Source organism: Alligator mississippiensis, chromosome 8 (genome assembly GCF_030867095.1).
Source record: "Alligator mississippiensis isolate rAllMis1 chromosome 8, rAllMis1, whole genome shotgun sequence".
NCBI lineage: Eukaryota > Metazoa > Chordata > Crocodylia > Alligatoridae > Alligator > Alligator mississippiensis.
Window position 1 is genome coordinate 42,074,591 of NC_081831.1, and position 17,479 is coordinate 42,092,069.

The following is a 17,479-nucleotide window of genomic DNA, read 5'->3' on the forward strand; positions in this document are numbered from 1 at the left end:
TTTCCCAGCAGTCCTTCCCATGCTTGGGATGATGAGAGTGGGTTCTTTGGTTGAAATGACACTGGTGGGTTGTAAGGGCATGAGGACAGGGTAGAAACTGGAGGGTTCCTCGCTTCCAAGCATTGGGTTGCACAGTCACTAAAACCACATATTTCTATGTTTAAACAGTCCACCCCATCCACTCTCTATAACCCAGACCTGAAGGATTCCCACCTCCTGGAAGGGGCTTTCAGTGGTGGTGATCCAGTCAGTCCTTAATTATTCTGTTGAAATAGTTTTGGATTAGCTTTGAATTGGCTTTGAATTAGTACCCTGCAAACTCAGCTACAGGTCATGCAGTCCCTAAGAGAACAGGTTTTCCTTATGTAAGAGCTCTCACAGCTTCATAGCTAGCTACATGGACATTGCTCCTGGGTACTAAGGTATCCATGAAAGATGTATGTAGTTTTCACCGGTGCTTTAACATTGCAGATAATGAACAGTTTAATACATATCTGCATCTGGGGAAACAAATCACCCAGTGTGCTGAGCTACTGAATTTAATTAGGATTTATTTGATTTAATTTATATTTTGTAACAAGGAGATTGTGTTCCCCCCAATGCTGCTTCTCAGTGAAACTGCACAGTTCAGTCAATGATGCAGTCAGAAAGCCCCTGATGCCAGGATTTTTATATAGGCAGTTCAAGTAGTATTTCAACTTCTTGCCGTGCACAAAGAAAAGTCTCTCTCAAGAGAGGGACACTCCATGCATAATGTTTACTACTGAGAGCATAAGGTTCTTAACATCAACAAGACCCAGTGGCCAGAAGTTGAAACTATACAAATTGAAAGTGGAAATAAGGCATAGGTCCTTAACAGGAAGAGTAATTAACCATTGGAACAAATTACCACCATTTGAAGGCTTTAAATCTCTCCCAAAGGTAACTAGTTCAGCCATAAGCTGAACAACTGAGTGAAATTCTATTGGGCCTGTGCTATGCAGGAGGTCAGACTAGAGGATCTCAACTGTCACTTCTGGTCTTAAAATGGATAAGTCATTGGATGTGACTGAAGAATCAAGTTAATGGATCCTGGAAGGTGCTGCTGAACAGAGGGTTTGTTCAAGCAGAAGACCTCTCCTATGCTGCTTCATGCACCTGGCATTCAACCTTTGCCTTGACTAGATCTAGGCAATATTTTCCACAAGCACTGTGCACAACACTGTTTAGTTTGCTGTAGGTTGCCTTTCTGCTGAGACTGCTGCCACCTGTTTCTCTTCACATGACAGGGCCCAAAAATTATATTTTGGTGCATGTGAAAGAGAATCCAGCGGAGAGTAACAAGAATGACAGGAAGCTCAGCAGACAAGGCCAGAGAAAAGGATGAAGGAACTGGGTTTGTTTGGTCCAGAGAAGAAAAAACTGAGGGGAAAAAATACCAACTTTCCAGGATAGAAAAGGCTGTTATGAAACAAATAATGATCACTTGTTCTCCACATCCACTGGGGAAAGGACAGGAAATTAGCTAAATTAGCAGCAGAAGAGATTTAAGAAGTGACTTTCTAGCACTAAGGATGGTTAAGCAGTGGACTGGCCTGCTTAGGGAGGATATAGAATCTCCTTCATTGTAAAGAACAGGTGAAACAAACGCCTGTGAAAAATAGTCTCTGTATATTTAGCCTGAAACAAAGCGGGGAGAGGGGTCAACTAGCTGACTTTTCTTGGTCCCTTCCTAACCTATATTCCCATGCTTTCTGTGTGTTGATTCTGTGTATAACGTCTCCCAATGTACAGAATGCTGGGGGGTATGTCAAGTGGGTTCCATCAGAGTGGGGACTGCACCAACCAAGCTGGAAGACGCTGTGGGTGTGTTGCAGGAGAGCAAGCAGCTATGTCCAGGCAAAATGTGCCTGTGGTGTTGCTGCCTGTTCCAAGTCCACTCTAACACCGAAACGGGTTTAAAGCTGAGGCAGGGTGCATGATGGATTTCCTACCTGCCCTGCCTCATCATGGGTGCTGTTCTAATATTACAAATGTGGTTTTGATTCAGATTACATCAATGCGCACAACATCCACCGGCCCACTGCAACGGGGCATGTGGGAAAGAAAGAGAGCGGGTTCTTGGGTGGTGCTGCCTCCGGCCCTGGGGAGCCCAACCCTCGAGTTTCCAAGGCATCGGACTCGGAGCTCGTCAGCTTTTGTTACCTGCACATGCGGGAACAGAGGAAGGAACGAGAGAACAGGACGGACATCAATGAAAACCTGATCTTCTTTGAGGAAACTAGGCCCAGGACCAAATCCGACCCTACTTCCAAAAGCTCTGGCCAAGGCTACGACAGTGCTGCCAATGAGTACAACCCAGATGGCCTCGATCGGGACCGCCATGCAATGAGGGCAAGGGCCAACACTATGGACAGCCACACAAGGAATGACACCATGCACTTCTATTGTGACTCCTGCAAAACCAAAATCAAGAGCAGGCTGGCTTCCCGGAAAGGCAGCAAGCCTGGCAGCTCCCGTGACAACATGGTTGATTTGATGTCCCTTCCTCCTCCAGGGAGCGACGAGGAAGAGGATGAGACCACTGCCTTGCTTCCTGCGATAGCTGCTCCACCTCCTGGCTTTCGAGATAACAGCTCTGATGAGGATGACCCCAAGCGCCGGGCTGCTGCACAGAGCCAGGAGCAGGGCCGGCACCTCTGCGGAATCCTGTACGATGAGATCCCAGTGACCCTCATAGACAGTGTGCAGACACGTACTGTCCGAGACCATGCTCAGGAGCTGGACGATGCCCTGGTGTCAACCCTGCAGGCTCTGGAAGCCCTGGCTGCTTCAGAGGATTGTCCACACCCCCAGCCACAGCAGACAGCAGGTAATGGAGAGGGCAGTGCCTTTCTTCTTCCCTATCCCTTTCCTTCCCTTTCATATGTACAAATCTGTGTACAAATCTGTGTACATTGGGTACATTTGTGTGCATGTGCACGCATGTGTGTATGTGTGTGTGTTCATTCACATATGCACATCTGTGCTCTGACCTCCCCTCTCCTTTCACTCCTGCCCTCTCTTCTCTCTCTGTCTCAGGTATGATTTGCTGTGGAGGGAAGCTTAGTAAAGAGCCAATTCCCAGAAAGAGTGGAGGGACTAGGAGGCAGGCTGGGGCTGGCAAGATCTGGGGACCAGCATATGGAATTATAGCAGGTTGGAGATAGCTCAGCTCAGGCAGTCTTTGTTTACAGCCTTTGTTTCCCCAGGGGAAGCTCCTTCCTGGAAGGAATCAGTGTAAACAATCTACAAAAACAAACACACAAATAGCACAGGGCCTTTTCCCAGACCTGAAGAAAGTGCTTGGGCTTGGTGCTGCAGCTACTAGCCTTCACTCTCCCTTCTCTCTCTCCTGTTGCCTCCAGCAAACTCACAGTCTCTCAGCTTCACTCATGGTCTTCTTCCAGACCTCCAGGAGAGCAGCAGCTCTGAAGTGGGGCTCAGGGCTCATTCAGGAGTCTACCTCAGCTATGTTCAGCTTCTGTTGCACTCTTTGGCCCAGGGAAAGTTCTCTGGCTCAGACTTCCACCTGCAGCCCCACAGCCCTTCTGTCTTTCTCCTCTGGGAGCTTTTTAACTCCCACTGGGCCAACCAGTTATCATTATCAGCTGGCCCAGTCCATCAAGGCGGCCGGAATCAACCTCTGCCTGCTTCCAGCTGGGCTATAGCCCCTGAGGCATGCAGCCTGCTACAGGAATCCTCTTTTCCATGAAGCACAATGATAGTGGAACCACCCAGAAGCCTCTAAGCAGGGCTGGTGCACTGCTTTTCTGCATTTGGTAGGTCTACTAACTACCTGCACCCTAGGACTGTCCACAAGCCAGTGCAAAAGGACCCCTGGCAGAGCAGTGCAGTATGGTATGCAGGGAGTTTTCTGGGCTATGCAGAGTCCAAAAATCCTACCCACTCTCATCCCCCGTGACAGAACCTGGGAAAGGTTTTGCCACAAAGTGCCATGGGTTCATTGACGTGTTGTGATGAGATTACAGGCAATTTCGGGGATTCTTTCCAGGCAGGGTAGAAACAATGGTGGTGAACGACTCACTGGTTTGTGACCCTTCCTGTCAACAGCAAAGTTGGTGCATGGCACCTAAATAACCCATATACCCAGGGGGAAGCCCATTCAGACAGCTCATCAGAGAACTCAGGGTGATGCTATTTTCGAGGAAGCTGCTGGGTCAGCTGACCACACAATGCATGGACAAGAACAGCTCTGTCCCATCCTTTCCCAAAGGAGAGAAAGACCTCCCTAGGAGTAGCTTTAGTTGAAGTGTGAATGGTGCTAGGCTGACAGTTTTCCTCTATTTGCCCACAGAGCAGGCACAATGTGGTCAGCAGGAGAAGCAGCTGCTTCTCTCCCCAAACTGCAGCCTGACAATGCATTTCTGCATGATTCTAGTAGGACCATCTCTCAGACTGAAGGGAGAGTTTAGCCTTTCTGGCACATTCACTTTCTCATTGGAACAGTTCGTGTCAGTTCTGAAGAAGACACCTGTCCTCTGTGAACTGGAATGAGACCCAGGCTGATTTCATACAGGCAGCTGTCAGAGGGTAATGGTTTTCAGTCACTAGGAATGTGAGATGGATTTGAACCAATGACCTAGAAATGAAAGACTCCATTACCAATTCCCAAGCCACAGTCTCTCCCACCCAAGGCCGATGGTCTGAGACTGTGTGTTCTGTACAGATGACACTGTCATCCCCAAGCACAGCACAGCATCTTCATCTTCATGAAGCCACCTGTTACAGTGGGCACCTGCACTGTAACATCCTGGTTCTCTTGCACCTGCTTCTGGCAAGCTCCATTGTAACCCATGCCCCTGCTGCTTGGCAGTGAAGGTGCTGTCACTTTCCCTGAGCACCAGGCCTCTCCAAATGGAAAACATTCAGTCAACCTCTTCAAAGGCAACTCTTGCCTTTGAATGAAGCCCAGTTAAAGTTCACCATCTCTCTTGATGTGAGTAGGTTGGTAAAAGGGTGGTGAAGACTAACAAATCAGTACAGTAACCTCAACTAACCCCTGGATAACCCAAACGACCTCACAGTGGCACCAGCTTGGCTTCCCTTTAGGTACAACTGTGCTATCAAGTGGATTCGTCTAGGCTGCATAAATGATATAACTGCACCAGCCAAGTGGCCCAGTTCTCACATGCTGCCCTGCTCACTACAGCACTGCTGTTGTCACCAGATTTTCCTTATTGCTCCAGACAACTCCCTGTGATCAGGCAATTCCTAACTCTGGACTCCTTCCCACAGCCTTTTTCCAGGACAAGTGCTCTCACTGAGTTGAGGTAGTTACCCAGGCAGATGCTGGCAATTGGTCTTAATTGAAATTGCCTGGAAAGGATTCCTGATCACCAGTACAAGCATAGCCCAGAGCAGGTGAGCTACTAGAAACTCTTCTGAGCCCCAGAGATGTTTTTCATGAAGGTTTTGGTGGGAGGAAGTAACTGAGGTTCCACCACTGAAAATCTCCTTTCTGCCTTTCTGTGGTCCTTCTGACCCTCTACGTTCCTCTCTCTTCCAAATTGTTTGTCATCTCCATATTCCTCTTATGTTTCCTCAGGTCTGATTGTTCTGGCTGCCATCACCCCTGAATCATCCTTGGATTCTGGCCATGAAACAAACTCTTCTGAGCTGACTGATGTCTCAGAGATGGTCTCAGCTATGAAGCAGCACCAGAATGCAGCCTACTTCCTGGCCCAGCACATCAACAAAGAAAACCTGCTCACCAGGAAGGACCTTCCTTTCCGTATCCAGAGCTGCACAGCCCAGGCTGTGCTTACTTCTCCCTACCCCTTTGCATGCCAGGAGCCAGGCCCATCATTGAAACCAGCTTTCTCTAACCAAAGCCCCAGTCTCACTAATGGCAGGAGTAAACAGGAGCAGCAGCACATGGAGCGGAGCTACACCCTGGCTGTCCAGCCAATGTTGTCCCCCCAGCTTAATGAGCAGAACAGGAGTGTGTTGGTACCAGGCTCTGAGTGCAAAGGTGCCAGCCTCTCTAAAGCTGCCTTTGAGGTGTCACTGCATGCTGCGGCTGCTGCCTTGAGTGGAGAGCAGGTGAAAGACCTACGAGAGAAGATACCCAAAGAAGTCCGGCTGAGCCCTAAGCTAATTCTGGACCCTAAGAGTGGCATGACGCCTGCCATCATTTCAGCTGCTTTGCAGCAAGCTGCTAACAATAAGGGTTTGCCTTCCCAAGGGGCAGCCATGATGGCAACTCTAAAAGAAGACAAGCAAACCAATGGGACCAAAAGCTGTGAAGCATCTAGCAGCAAACATTTAAAATTAAAAGGGAGTGAGCTAGCTATAGAGACTTTATGCAATTGCCAACAACAGCAGCAGCCTCAACAGCAGCAGCCTCAACAGCCACAAGATGAAGCCTGTCCAAGCCCTAAAGAATCTGCAGGCAGTAGGGTCGAAGAGTTCCATCTCTCCCCGGTGGGCAATGAAAAGCTGCCCACCAAGTCATTTCCCTCCAAGAGCTATCAGCAAAAAGGAAGCCAAGATCCTTCAGGGAAGCCAGCAAGCAGGGAGGCAAGTCAGAAGGCAGGAAGTGATGCTACAAACCATGCCTTTCAGAAACACGTTGTTCCTTTGAACCAAGGGGAGAATACACAACATGAGAGTTCTGTCAAAAGCTTCAAAGCTGAAAGTAGTGGTCTGCTCTCTGCCTCTCCAAGTAGCACCTTCAGGACCACCAGTGAGGATCCCAAAGGGCAGATCCAGCTGGTGCCCAGGTCTGAGAGCCTACAGATTAGCACTGTGCCTTCCAAGAAATCAGAAAAAGTCCTGGAGGTGACTTCACCAGATGTTGATGTCCCAGCTAAACCCAAAGTCCCCAAAGCCCCCTTCAGGTTGAAGAACCTCTTTTCTGCTACCTTCCCAACGCGGCTGAAGAAAGAGACAGATGAGCGGCAGGCCCAGCTGCAGAAGGTGAAACAGTATGAGCTGGAGTTCCTAGAAGAGCTGCTCAAGCCAAAGACAAAAGGTGATGTCCCTCCACAGGAGTACCTGCACCCTTCCATACCTGGGCGCTGCAGCTGTCAGCTGAGGAGCAGCCCTGTGCAGAAGGTCCCAGGGATGTCCAGAGAACAGAGGCGCAGCTGTGACTGCAAGCGGATTTGCAGAGGGGTGAGGCCACTCCCAAACCAGTTGGTGGCACCAGAAGCAGAGAGACAAGGGAGGGAGAAGGCCACAGATGACCAGAAGCAGACAGAAGCAGTTAGGCTTTCAAGCACGAGCAGCCCATCCAATGGCAGGCGGATACGATCCATGAGCTTAGAGTCCAGGGACTGCCGATCGGATCCAGAGAACAGTGTATCTTGTTTGACAACATGCACTTCCCGTGGAGAGTGCATGGGGGCACCGCATTACAAGAAGCTCATGCGCCACTACAGTGTCAGTGAGATAGACAAGACTGACCGAACATCTCTCTCCTCTGACATCTACCAGAATGTCTATCCAGCAAAGCAGAAAGGTCTGCAGAAGGAGATAGACCCCAGCATCCATGGCTGTGCTCTGAAGAGCAAGGTACAGGAATCCCCACGAGGAGGTGACCCATCTTACGTTCAGATTGCACAGGAAAAGAAGAACCAGAAGAGCTCAGCAGTCTTCTCTGTCCAGGAGGAGATGTACCCAAGTCATGCTGAGCTTCAGGATGAAGACATGGAGGATGAGAAGTGTTGCTCCATCCGGTATTGCTTCTACTACAGGAAGTGTGATGTGGCAGATGATGGGAGTGAGAAGGATGAGCTATCCTACTCTATCCCCATGCAGATCCTCCCTGGCATGAAGCTGGAAAATCAGATGGTCCCAGTCATGAGCAGGACACTCCAGGTTCTGGATGCCACTGCCTGCAGCAGTCCTGATGACAGCCAGACCCAGGAAATAGACTTAAGGACCTCCACCTTTGAAGGGAGCCTGGCTAAGATAAGTGCCCTGCGAGGCCATGTGTACTCATTGCCAGATGGGTTTCTGCAAGTGCAGCTAGATACGAATGAGCTCCTGACCATTCTAAGGCAGTGTGTGGTGAGCCCTGAACTTTGGGACTGCAAAACCTACATCTCCCAGCTCGCTGAGTACAAGCAAGAGCTGGCCCTGAAGTTCAAGGAGTTTAGGGCCTCCTGCCGCAGGGTGGCAGCTGTTGATAAGAGCCCCACACACATGCTCTCAGCAATCACAAGCAGCTTCCAGGTGCTAGGCAGCCTCATAGAGACATTTGTGAGGCTGGTGTATATTGTGCGCTCCGAGTCCCAGCGCCAGGAGTTGCTGGCCAAGGTAGAGGAGGTGGTGCGCAACTACACTTTCTTGCTGAGGGCTGCAGAGGAGTCAACAGCCAGAATGCTGAGTCACCACCAGACGGAGCAGCTGGCCCACCAATCAACCACGGTCGCGACTGTTATGAGCACATTCACACGCTCCTTAAAGACACTGATCAATAAGTAAACCCACTACAAAAACAAATGAGCCAGTATATGCCGAGCTGCGTGTCAGTGGTTCTTGCATCACGTCAGTATAGAGAGAGTGTGTGTCTGAAGGGAAGGCCTACATCCAGTAGGGGTTCCAGAGGCAAAGACGTTCTTCTACTTCTCTATTAAATGAATAGTTACATTTATGGAGTTTGAAGGAAAAACTTGCATCCCCTAGTTAGCTGTCTAACAAGCCTGTCAATGGGCTCCAGGCAGCCACTCTGCATGCTCTCCCATACTGTCTTGGCAATGACCTTACCTGAGAGGTGTAATTCAGTCTCCATGCTGGTTTGGTTTCATTTGGTTCTGGGCCTCCCCTGAGTAGAGAGCTGACACTTTTTACTTTGTCATTGTGCTCTGGGCTATTCTGTTAGCAGGAACTGAGCTGAGATCTACTAGCTTAACTTTAGCCAGGATCTATTCAGAGCCAAACCAGTGTTTTTGCCACGTAAACAGCTCTTATGCCTCCAGAGTTGCCCAGATTGCAAATGTACCATTCAGTCAGCAGCAGCCAGAACCTTCAGTCTAACAATCCTTGCTGAGAGGTTAGGGACTGGGAAGGAGGTATGCTGTAGGGAGGGTACAAGAAACCTGATGTTGAGTTGGACTACCCTAACAGATTCCACAATCCCAACCCAGATGTGCATGCACTAGTACTGATAACAGGAGAGAGGTAGTGCAATGTGACACCCCAGAGTTATAGCTTAATCTATCCAAGCAGGGTGCCTTTGCCTTCTTCCTCTACTGGATGGAGATACCTGAATCAAAGAACCTGTAGGGAATCCAGTCTATTCTGTGGTTATTACAAGCCAGAAACTGGGCTAGCAACTATGGGGAGACCTTCTTTACCTCCCCTCTCCAGGGCTTGATTCAGCTCTCTGTCTACAGCCCTGTGTGACAACATGTCAGTGTCCATAACAGAGAGAGAAACAGAGTATAAACCCAACTCATTTGCATCTGTAACATCAGGCTGCAGTTCAAGACATGCTCTGGGGTTGAGATACCCAGGCTCAGCTTGAATCAGCCAGTTCCACCTGCCTCCTATCAGAAGCCCTGGCCCTCGGTGTGAGGGAATCCTCTTACTATCTGTGCTGGATAAATTGCCAAGAGAAATGTTATTTATTCTGGGCAATTTTACTTTAATTTCTGGGCAAATTTAGTATTCTGGGTTTTTTTTACTTCCAGACACATAGTGAAATGGTGTCTACTTGATTTCTGTCATTCCCTTGACACTGCACCAAATCTAGCTTCTAAACCTAATGAATCAGAGCGCCTTAACTGGTGCATCAGTGCACCTTCCTGTCCTCCACAGCAGCATTGAGAGGAAATTCAAGATCAGGCACCCACCTGTAATATTCTACCAATGCCACCTCATGCATACTTAGAAAGACTAGGTCCTGGAAGGAACCCTGGGTCTTTCTTTAGAGCATACCTGGTATCGTGAAAAAAAGAGAAATTAGATTCACTAGCAGGGGCAGGTGTCACATAGGAGACTAGTCTGTAAGCTCAGTGAATGTGCCCCATTGCTTGCAGAGTGCATGGAGCTGATCAGTGACCTTGAAGGTATGATGGATCATCTCCCACCTCTATTTTTTATACAAGACGCACATTTGAAATCTCTTGTTCTTCCATAAGAGTTATGGAAATGCACAATGTGCTTTTAACACATGCATCCTCTATCTAGTGCAATAACATTCCCTAGCCCATGGCTGTACCAGACTTTGGCCATTGTCATCAGTGAAGAAGAGAGGATCTCACTATATGGACTGAGCACCCTCTCATCTCCTGCTTTCAAGAACCATGTAGCAAAACATACAGTGGAATAGCCAAAGCAGAACTTAGTCCATGGTGGGCAATGCCTGTTACAATGCTGAAGGCTAACAGGGAGCTATGTTTTTCTTTCCTGGTCAATTATTTATTAAGAAACCAAGAGTTCCCCTGAGCTCCCTATAATGCCTATATCATTCCTTCATTAAATCTCTCAGTCTAATACAGAGGGTTTTTTTTTTTATTGTCTGTATATAGTATATATAAATTAAAAAAATATATATAAATTATATATATATATATATATATATATATACATACACAAATTTATGTCTTGTTTTACAAGCAAGAAAGATTAAATATATTAATCTTAAAATCCCAAATCACACCTTGTGTCTGTTCTTAAGACTGTGAAGTGATTGTTATTATTTATATGTTGCACCATTTGTAAACATCAAAATATACTTCCCTGCCATTGAAATGCAGTCAGTTCTTGAATAAAAGGCAGTAGCTGCTTAAAACACACAAAGTGCTACACTATACAATTGTTTCAGGAAAAGGAATTCATAGAGATCATGGAGAAGTAGAGCTGAAAGGGACCTCCAGAGGTTATCTAGTCCAACCCCCTGCCTGAGGCTAGATCATCCCTGGCCAATAGTGAGCTCTGGGTTATCAGTGGCACACACTGCAGCAGCCAGAGGTTGCAGGTGAAGGAAGAGGTCACTTCCATTTGTTACTGCTGCCATGCAGGACACTAAGCAGAAAGCAAAGGAGAAGATTGGGCAGGGAACACAGAGCAGGCAGCAGAATTCAGAGCAGCAGATCCAACAAGGAGTACAAGGCTGGGAGTAGAAAGCAGAGCAGCAGATTGGTCAGAGGAAGGAGATCTGAGTGGCATTTGGGGAGGGTGCAGAGCTAATATGTGATACCTACACCAGTTTTCAGCAGCAAAAAAGGAGTGGACCTCTTGTACAGCGGCAGTGAACCTCCAGCCACACACTGCTGCCACTTCTCTGCCCTTCTTGACACTGGAGCTGGAGCTACTGCAGGGAAGTTGCAGGGTGTGGAGAGACAGGAGGGTGAGGCAATCCCTAGCTCCATTCTAGCATCCACCTCCCCCACGTAAGCAGCCCCCAAGGCTTGTGCTCAGCTTGTCCACCCATTGTTATGCTACTGAGCAAATGAAAGAAAGCACGAGCAAGTGCAAGTTCAGAGAGATATGATCTATCCAGGTTGGAATTTAACCAGGACACCAGAAGTGACAGGCTTATGAAGGGAATCAGATCTTTCATGACCTGGAACTCAGTTTACCTCTCATATGAAAGATACCACTTCCAGCAGCAAAGAACTCCTTAATATCCCAACAGGGCGTTAATTCAGTTCTGATTTGGAAGGATGACTGCCCTCTGCTGATGCCCCAACCAGGACATCAGTCAATCTGCAGACTCAATGCACTTTTACTCTTGGTTCCCTTCATCCTGTCTGCATGGCTGAATACCACTTCCCCTGGAACCTGGCTTCACCAGTAGTATAATGAAGGTGGAGCGAGTGGGACACCTGCCCCAAGTGCTAAATTAGAGGGGGGGGGGGGGGGTGCCAGAATCATACCCCATCCCAGGAGCCTTTGCTATGGAAGGCACAGCCCTATACTGTCCAGCCATAGAAACCAGGCAGCCCAGCACTCCATAGTGTATGGCAAGGGTGGCCAACCTGCAGCATTGGGGCCACAAGTGGCACAGGCAGCTTCTGTATGTGGCGTGCAGCAATCAGGGTGGGAGCAGGGAGCACAGTAGTGGGAAAGACAGGGAACAGTCAGCAAAGCAGCAGATGGGGCAGGGAGCAGGCAGCAGATCAGTCAGAGGAAGGGGACCAGCATGGTACTTGGGGAGGGTGCAGGGCTAACTTGTAACTGCAGCAGTGTGAAATCCTGCTAATATAGCTGCAGGAGCTGCCTCCAGAATAGAGAACGAACCAGAGGAAGGCAAGACTCTTTGACCCCATTCTCCTCCCCAGTGGCCAGCACTCTGCCCGGGGCACTTCAGGAGCTTGCTTCAACCTACTTCTGGGCCTCACTGAACCACTCCAGAAGGAAAGTGCAAGCCTAAGGAGTCCCTACTCGCAGAGTCCTGACAGAGTCTGATGACCCCCATGTTTCTTGTACCTTGAACCCTTCCCTTATCTTGACAGCCATAATACTGGTGTTCCTGTTTTGCAGAAGCATGTGTGAGTGCCTTTCCCAGCACAGCTTGCCTAGGCAGTAAGGTAAGGGGTGGCAAGCATTGTCACTTACAATAGCAAAGAAAGAGATGAGGTTGCCTCCAATCTCTCTGGCCCAGATTTTCTGGTGCAATGTGGACACTGTTGGCTCTACTGCTGGAAGAATCAGGACCTAAAGCCACTAAACAGTGATCATCCAGGGGTGCACATTCTCTGAATGGGCTTTTATGCTACTCTTTCTCTGTCGCTAAAATAACAGGGGAGGAGTGCATAGCTTGGACAAAGGGGCATAACAGCAAATAGAGTGCCCTGCATCAGACCACTGTTTGATTGTGATTCCAACCATGTGCAGCTCGCCTGAATTAGAAAACATGTTCTCAGCCTGTGGGCCATGACCACTCAGCCCTTCCTGTATTGTTAAATGGGAACGCAGATCCTGGTTGGATCCCAGCAAGCTTGAAGGAAAGATTTGGAAAAGGTGAAGAGCCACAGCATCCTTCAGGTATCATTAGCCCAGCACAGTGAAATGGCCTGCTCAGAAGCTGCCTCCTGATGAGGCAAGTGCAAAGGTGAGCTTTACACCATCTTTGCCCACAGATCCCTTTGTGAATACCCTGCAGGTCAGCCACATCCCAGGACCAAGCCAGGTAATTTCCATGGGGATATTTGTGAGAGACTGTGTCTTCAAGAGGCTACTGCTTTACATCTGCTGCTATGCTTCTGAATAGCCCTTTTACAAAACAATACAGTGGCCTACCTCACAGTCACATTCTGCTGGGATCACTGCCCTACTGAACTGTAGCTGTAATTTTTTATGAAGGTTGCCCACCAAAAGTGACAGATATTGAGAGGATCCCATGAGCTTCCCCAAGACCAAAATATTTGCTAGATCTAGATGATGATTCTCCTACAACACTTTTGCTTTGGCTGGGGGCAGGGAGGGGGGAAGAGGGAGATACCTTGCCTCACACAGAGAATGCTGTCTTGCGGATCTTGGTTGAAGAGAGGAAAAGCATCAATGCCAGTCCTCCATGTGCTTCAAAACCTCTTAGAACTTTAAAGTCAGAAGTGATAAAAGAGCTAACTAAAGCATCTGAGGAACAAAGCACTGCATAGGAGCTTCTTGATGTGTCTCAGATAAACTTTGAGTAAAGACAGAAACTCTGGACTTTCGTGTTCTGAACTTGCCTTTGTGCCACTAACCTCTTTTATATTTTCCCCCACCATAGTACCTCCCTGTTGAAATAACTGACAATATGGAATGGGAGCAAAAGGCAATTCACATAGCAGGGCAGGGAAAAAAACAGAAAGATGAAGGGACTTTCCAGTGCCTAAACCTGTCATTCATTGTTGAATGGGTAGTAGCTCTGAGGTCCATTCCAAAGAACTTAATGCTGAGTTCTGTTAGTGACATTTAGCAGGCAGCTTGGGTCTTTATAAGGAAAAGTTTCTTTATAAAGACTCAAAAAGTATTATTACTTTTTATTTCAATAGCAACAGTGCTGGGGAGCCCCAGTCACAGCTCAAAGCTCCATTGTGCTAGACCAGGAGTGGGCAAAATACAGTCCACTGGCTGCATCCACCACCTTCCCCCCGCCCCCAAATGATGTATCTGGTCTGCAGGCTGCAAACTCACGGGATCCAGCCTGAAGACTGCCAGCAGCTTAGACTCCAGCTGTTGCTTGGTGCCAGGCAGGCGGGGCTGTTTCTGCTGCGCTGGGCGTGTATTGGCATAAGCAAGTTTAAGCATCTTCATGCTAGGGATATTAAAATATGGGCCGCAATGTATGTGCTGTACGTTATGGGACTGAGTGACAATGGAATAATGGAACCAAAAGTGGTTCACCTCCCCCAGTCCTCCAAATACTAATAGAAAAATACCTGGGGTTTGTAAAGCAAAGAATTAGAGAATGTGGAAGTTGATTTAGCAAAGGCTTATTTCTCTGCTTATGGCATTTTGGTGAATACTGGTTTTACTGCTATCAGTAGCATAACTAGAGGTAGGCACCAAGTTAGGGGGGACACCAGAATTGCCTGTGAATTGTATTGCCATACTGGTAACTCCAAAACATTTACTGGCTGCTGCCACTTTAAAAGCAATAGTTGAGGCTGGCAGAGCAGTTCCCAGCATGGGTAAGACTAGTGCCCCCTCCCCAGCACCTGCACACTTCCTCCCCAACCCCCAGAGTTTACCTAGCCACTGACTCTATTTCTTACACCACTGATTGCCATTGCTTCCCTGGGGTAGTGCTTAAAAACAACTAGGGTCTTAATTATAATACATTTCAAACAAGCTACCACAGTGCTATAGGTACCATTCAGAGACACTATGTTTTGTGAAGCTTTGCACTTCAGATCTCTTTCCAAGGCCCTATCTATAGTGCACACACGTCCAAGGGACTCAGCTACAGCATAGTGGAAGTGTGCACAATCTCACTATGTTGTTATTCAGCCTGAGACAACTTTTGGTCAAATACAAAGGAGTATGTCCAAGCACTCACTTATTTTTAGAACATAGTTAGGTTCTCAATGATTCTTTAGCCTGCCTTGATTCCTGTGTATAAAAATCAAGCACACTTCTAGCACAGGTAGGCATTGCCGAACTGTTTCAGAGCTGGCCATAACAATGTGGTTTTTGGTTGCATGAGTGAAAAGGAGATCAGAAAAGATAACCCGCCAAGCAGCTTGCTAGATGTCCCCTCCCTATTAAGTATATATGAAAAAGACCAAGACACACAAACAAGACATTGTGTTCAAATAGTTGTTTTGTTTGGTAATATAATTAATTTCAGTGAGTCTGACCCACATCTTGATCGTAGCACATGGTTCTTCTTTTCATGCCGTAAAGCTCTATTATTTTACAACAAATACACTTTAAAAACAAAGGTGCTGCATTAAAAGGTACAGAAATAAATCCAAATACTCCCTCTTGATGTCCTTCTGAGTGGCAGACCACAGATATCAAGTCAAGGGAGCAGAAGTTAAAAGGCTGCTTGCTTACATTTTTTCAAAATAGGATCACTCCATTTGATCTTCATCTTTTTACCAGGTTGTTGGAAAAGGCAAAGTTCACAGCAGCATATGCAACACAAAGAGCTATGCAACAAGAAAAGGGCAATTCATTCTAAGCCAGTTTTATTAACACATCTAAGTAAAACCAAGTAGATGCTAGGCAGCATGTTTAGAGGCACATTCAAAAAGAGCTGTTAAGCATTTCTTCAAAGTATGTTTTAATTGTTGGTCAACTCCCGATTGTTTCTAAATAGGCTCAAGATGTCATTTATTGGTTAACGTTTACCATGACAAATAATAAACTGTGATCATCCTAGTTACACCAATGCAAATACAGAATAAGTTTATGAAGTTAGCATTTCCATTGCTGTAGCTAATAGCAAAATGTAGGCCAGATTCATTCCATAATTCACCTGAAGTCAATGGGATTGCACCTGGTACCTTCAATTTACTGCCTTTCTTTACAAAGGAAGGCATATTGGGGTCTAATAGACTCAATGAAGATTTGGAAGCAAGAAACTCCTCTTTTAATCCAAGTGTCTGTGATAGTGGTTGTCATGGGGTGGGGGCCCTAGGGACAGCTGTGACGCCCTTAGGGCCATGTGACCTTGGTAGCATCACCTCCTGAGTGCCTTCCATTCTCACCTACCACATCTTGATGGTTAAGATAATAGATGGTAGATAGGGAAGCTGCCCTCAAGGTGCTATGCAGACACGGTCCTGGTGGACCGCACTAAACTGTCTGGGTTCTTAGACCCCTTGCTGGGTCCCTCTCTAAATAAATGCCTCGTGGGACACCCCAATGACTCCAAAACCTCCCCTTTATCATGCCCCATGCCTTGCAGATGGTATTCAAACGTCGTCCCTCTGAGGCCCTGATTTAACTTGGCCTCCTGTTGCTCAGTGGCGCTGGGCTCTCCGCAGCCCTGTCTGCACACCCTCACTGGTGCTGGGCTCTCCGCAGCCCCTGCCACTGCGCCCTCTGGTGCTGAGGTCTGCTTACCCCCCTGTTGCTGCACCCTCTGGCACTGGGGCTCTGCATGGTAGTGTGCCCCAATGAGACCTCCTCCTCCCCAATAGCCTCAGCCCAGTCCACTGAATTAAAAGCAACAACATAAATATGAGCCCTTGAGCTATAACATAACAGGAAACATAACGCTGGAGGTCACACTCTTTCCCTTTGAGAGGGCCAGTTTCTCCCTCACCAATGTGGGTCTCCTAGCCCCAGATACTTTAGGAGGTCCTAAACTTCATTTGTCCCACAAGCAGTACTGCAGGCACTCGAGTATCTCCGTGGAGCTTTTCTGCATGAACTCCACTCCCCCTGGCAGCTGCTAGGGCCCTAACTGCCTTCAGTCCCAGCCCTGGGGCTTATATGGGCCCAGGGCCCTGCCTTCTTCTGGTCATCCTTGTAAGCCTGCTGCCATAGTAACCTGCACCTGTGGGGTTTCTGCCTGGCTCCTAGGGCCCTCTCTTTAGGCAGATTCTGCCCTCAAAGGAGAAGGCACCTTAGTGCCCTGCAACAGCGGTATAGAGTTATCCAAAATAATCCCTGTGAATATTCAGTCAGGAACAATGGCAGACAGCTTTCTTGAAAGCTTTCGGTCAGCTCTTGCTTTCTGTTGCAAAACTGAAGAACACTGATTTTAGGAAAGTCTGAAAGACTTTGTAAGAAAACTGAATAAAATCAGGGGTTCACAAAACTGTAGAAACCAGCAGTAAACCATAAAGGCATCAACATTCAGTGAACTCATATGTAAAGTGCAAATAATTGAGTTCTCAATATCAAGTACAATTGATTTATATGAATCAAAACTCATGGCAGAGGTGATATCTTTAGATCAATTAGTTGCCAGCACATACAGTCACATACAGTAATTACATACAGCAGGGGTGAGCAATTATTTCGGCTGGAGGGCTGCTTACCAAATTTTGGCAAGCTATCGAGGGCCGCAAGGGCAGCCCTGCCCCTTGACAGGTGCCCCGCC

General features: G+C 47.6%; 1 protein-coding gene across 1 annotated transcript in view; it reads left to right on the top strand.

The window, feature by feature from the left end:
• The window catches only part of FRMPD3 (FERM and PDZ domain containing 3), a 72,197-nt gene extending 61,552 nt beyond the window's left edge, over nt 1-10,645 (top strand). Inside the window, 2 exon segments of the mRNA XM_019487977.2 lie at nt 2,030-2,851; nt 5,588-10,645. Of these exon segments, the coding sequence (XP_019343522.2) occupies nt 2,030-2,851; nt 5,588-8,472 (3,707 nt within the window). The 3' untranslated portion in view covers nt 8,473-10,645.
• The last annotated feature ends 6,834 nt before the right edge of the window (nt 10,646-17,479 follow it).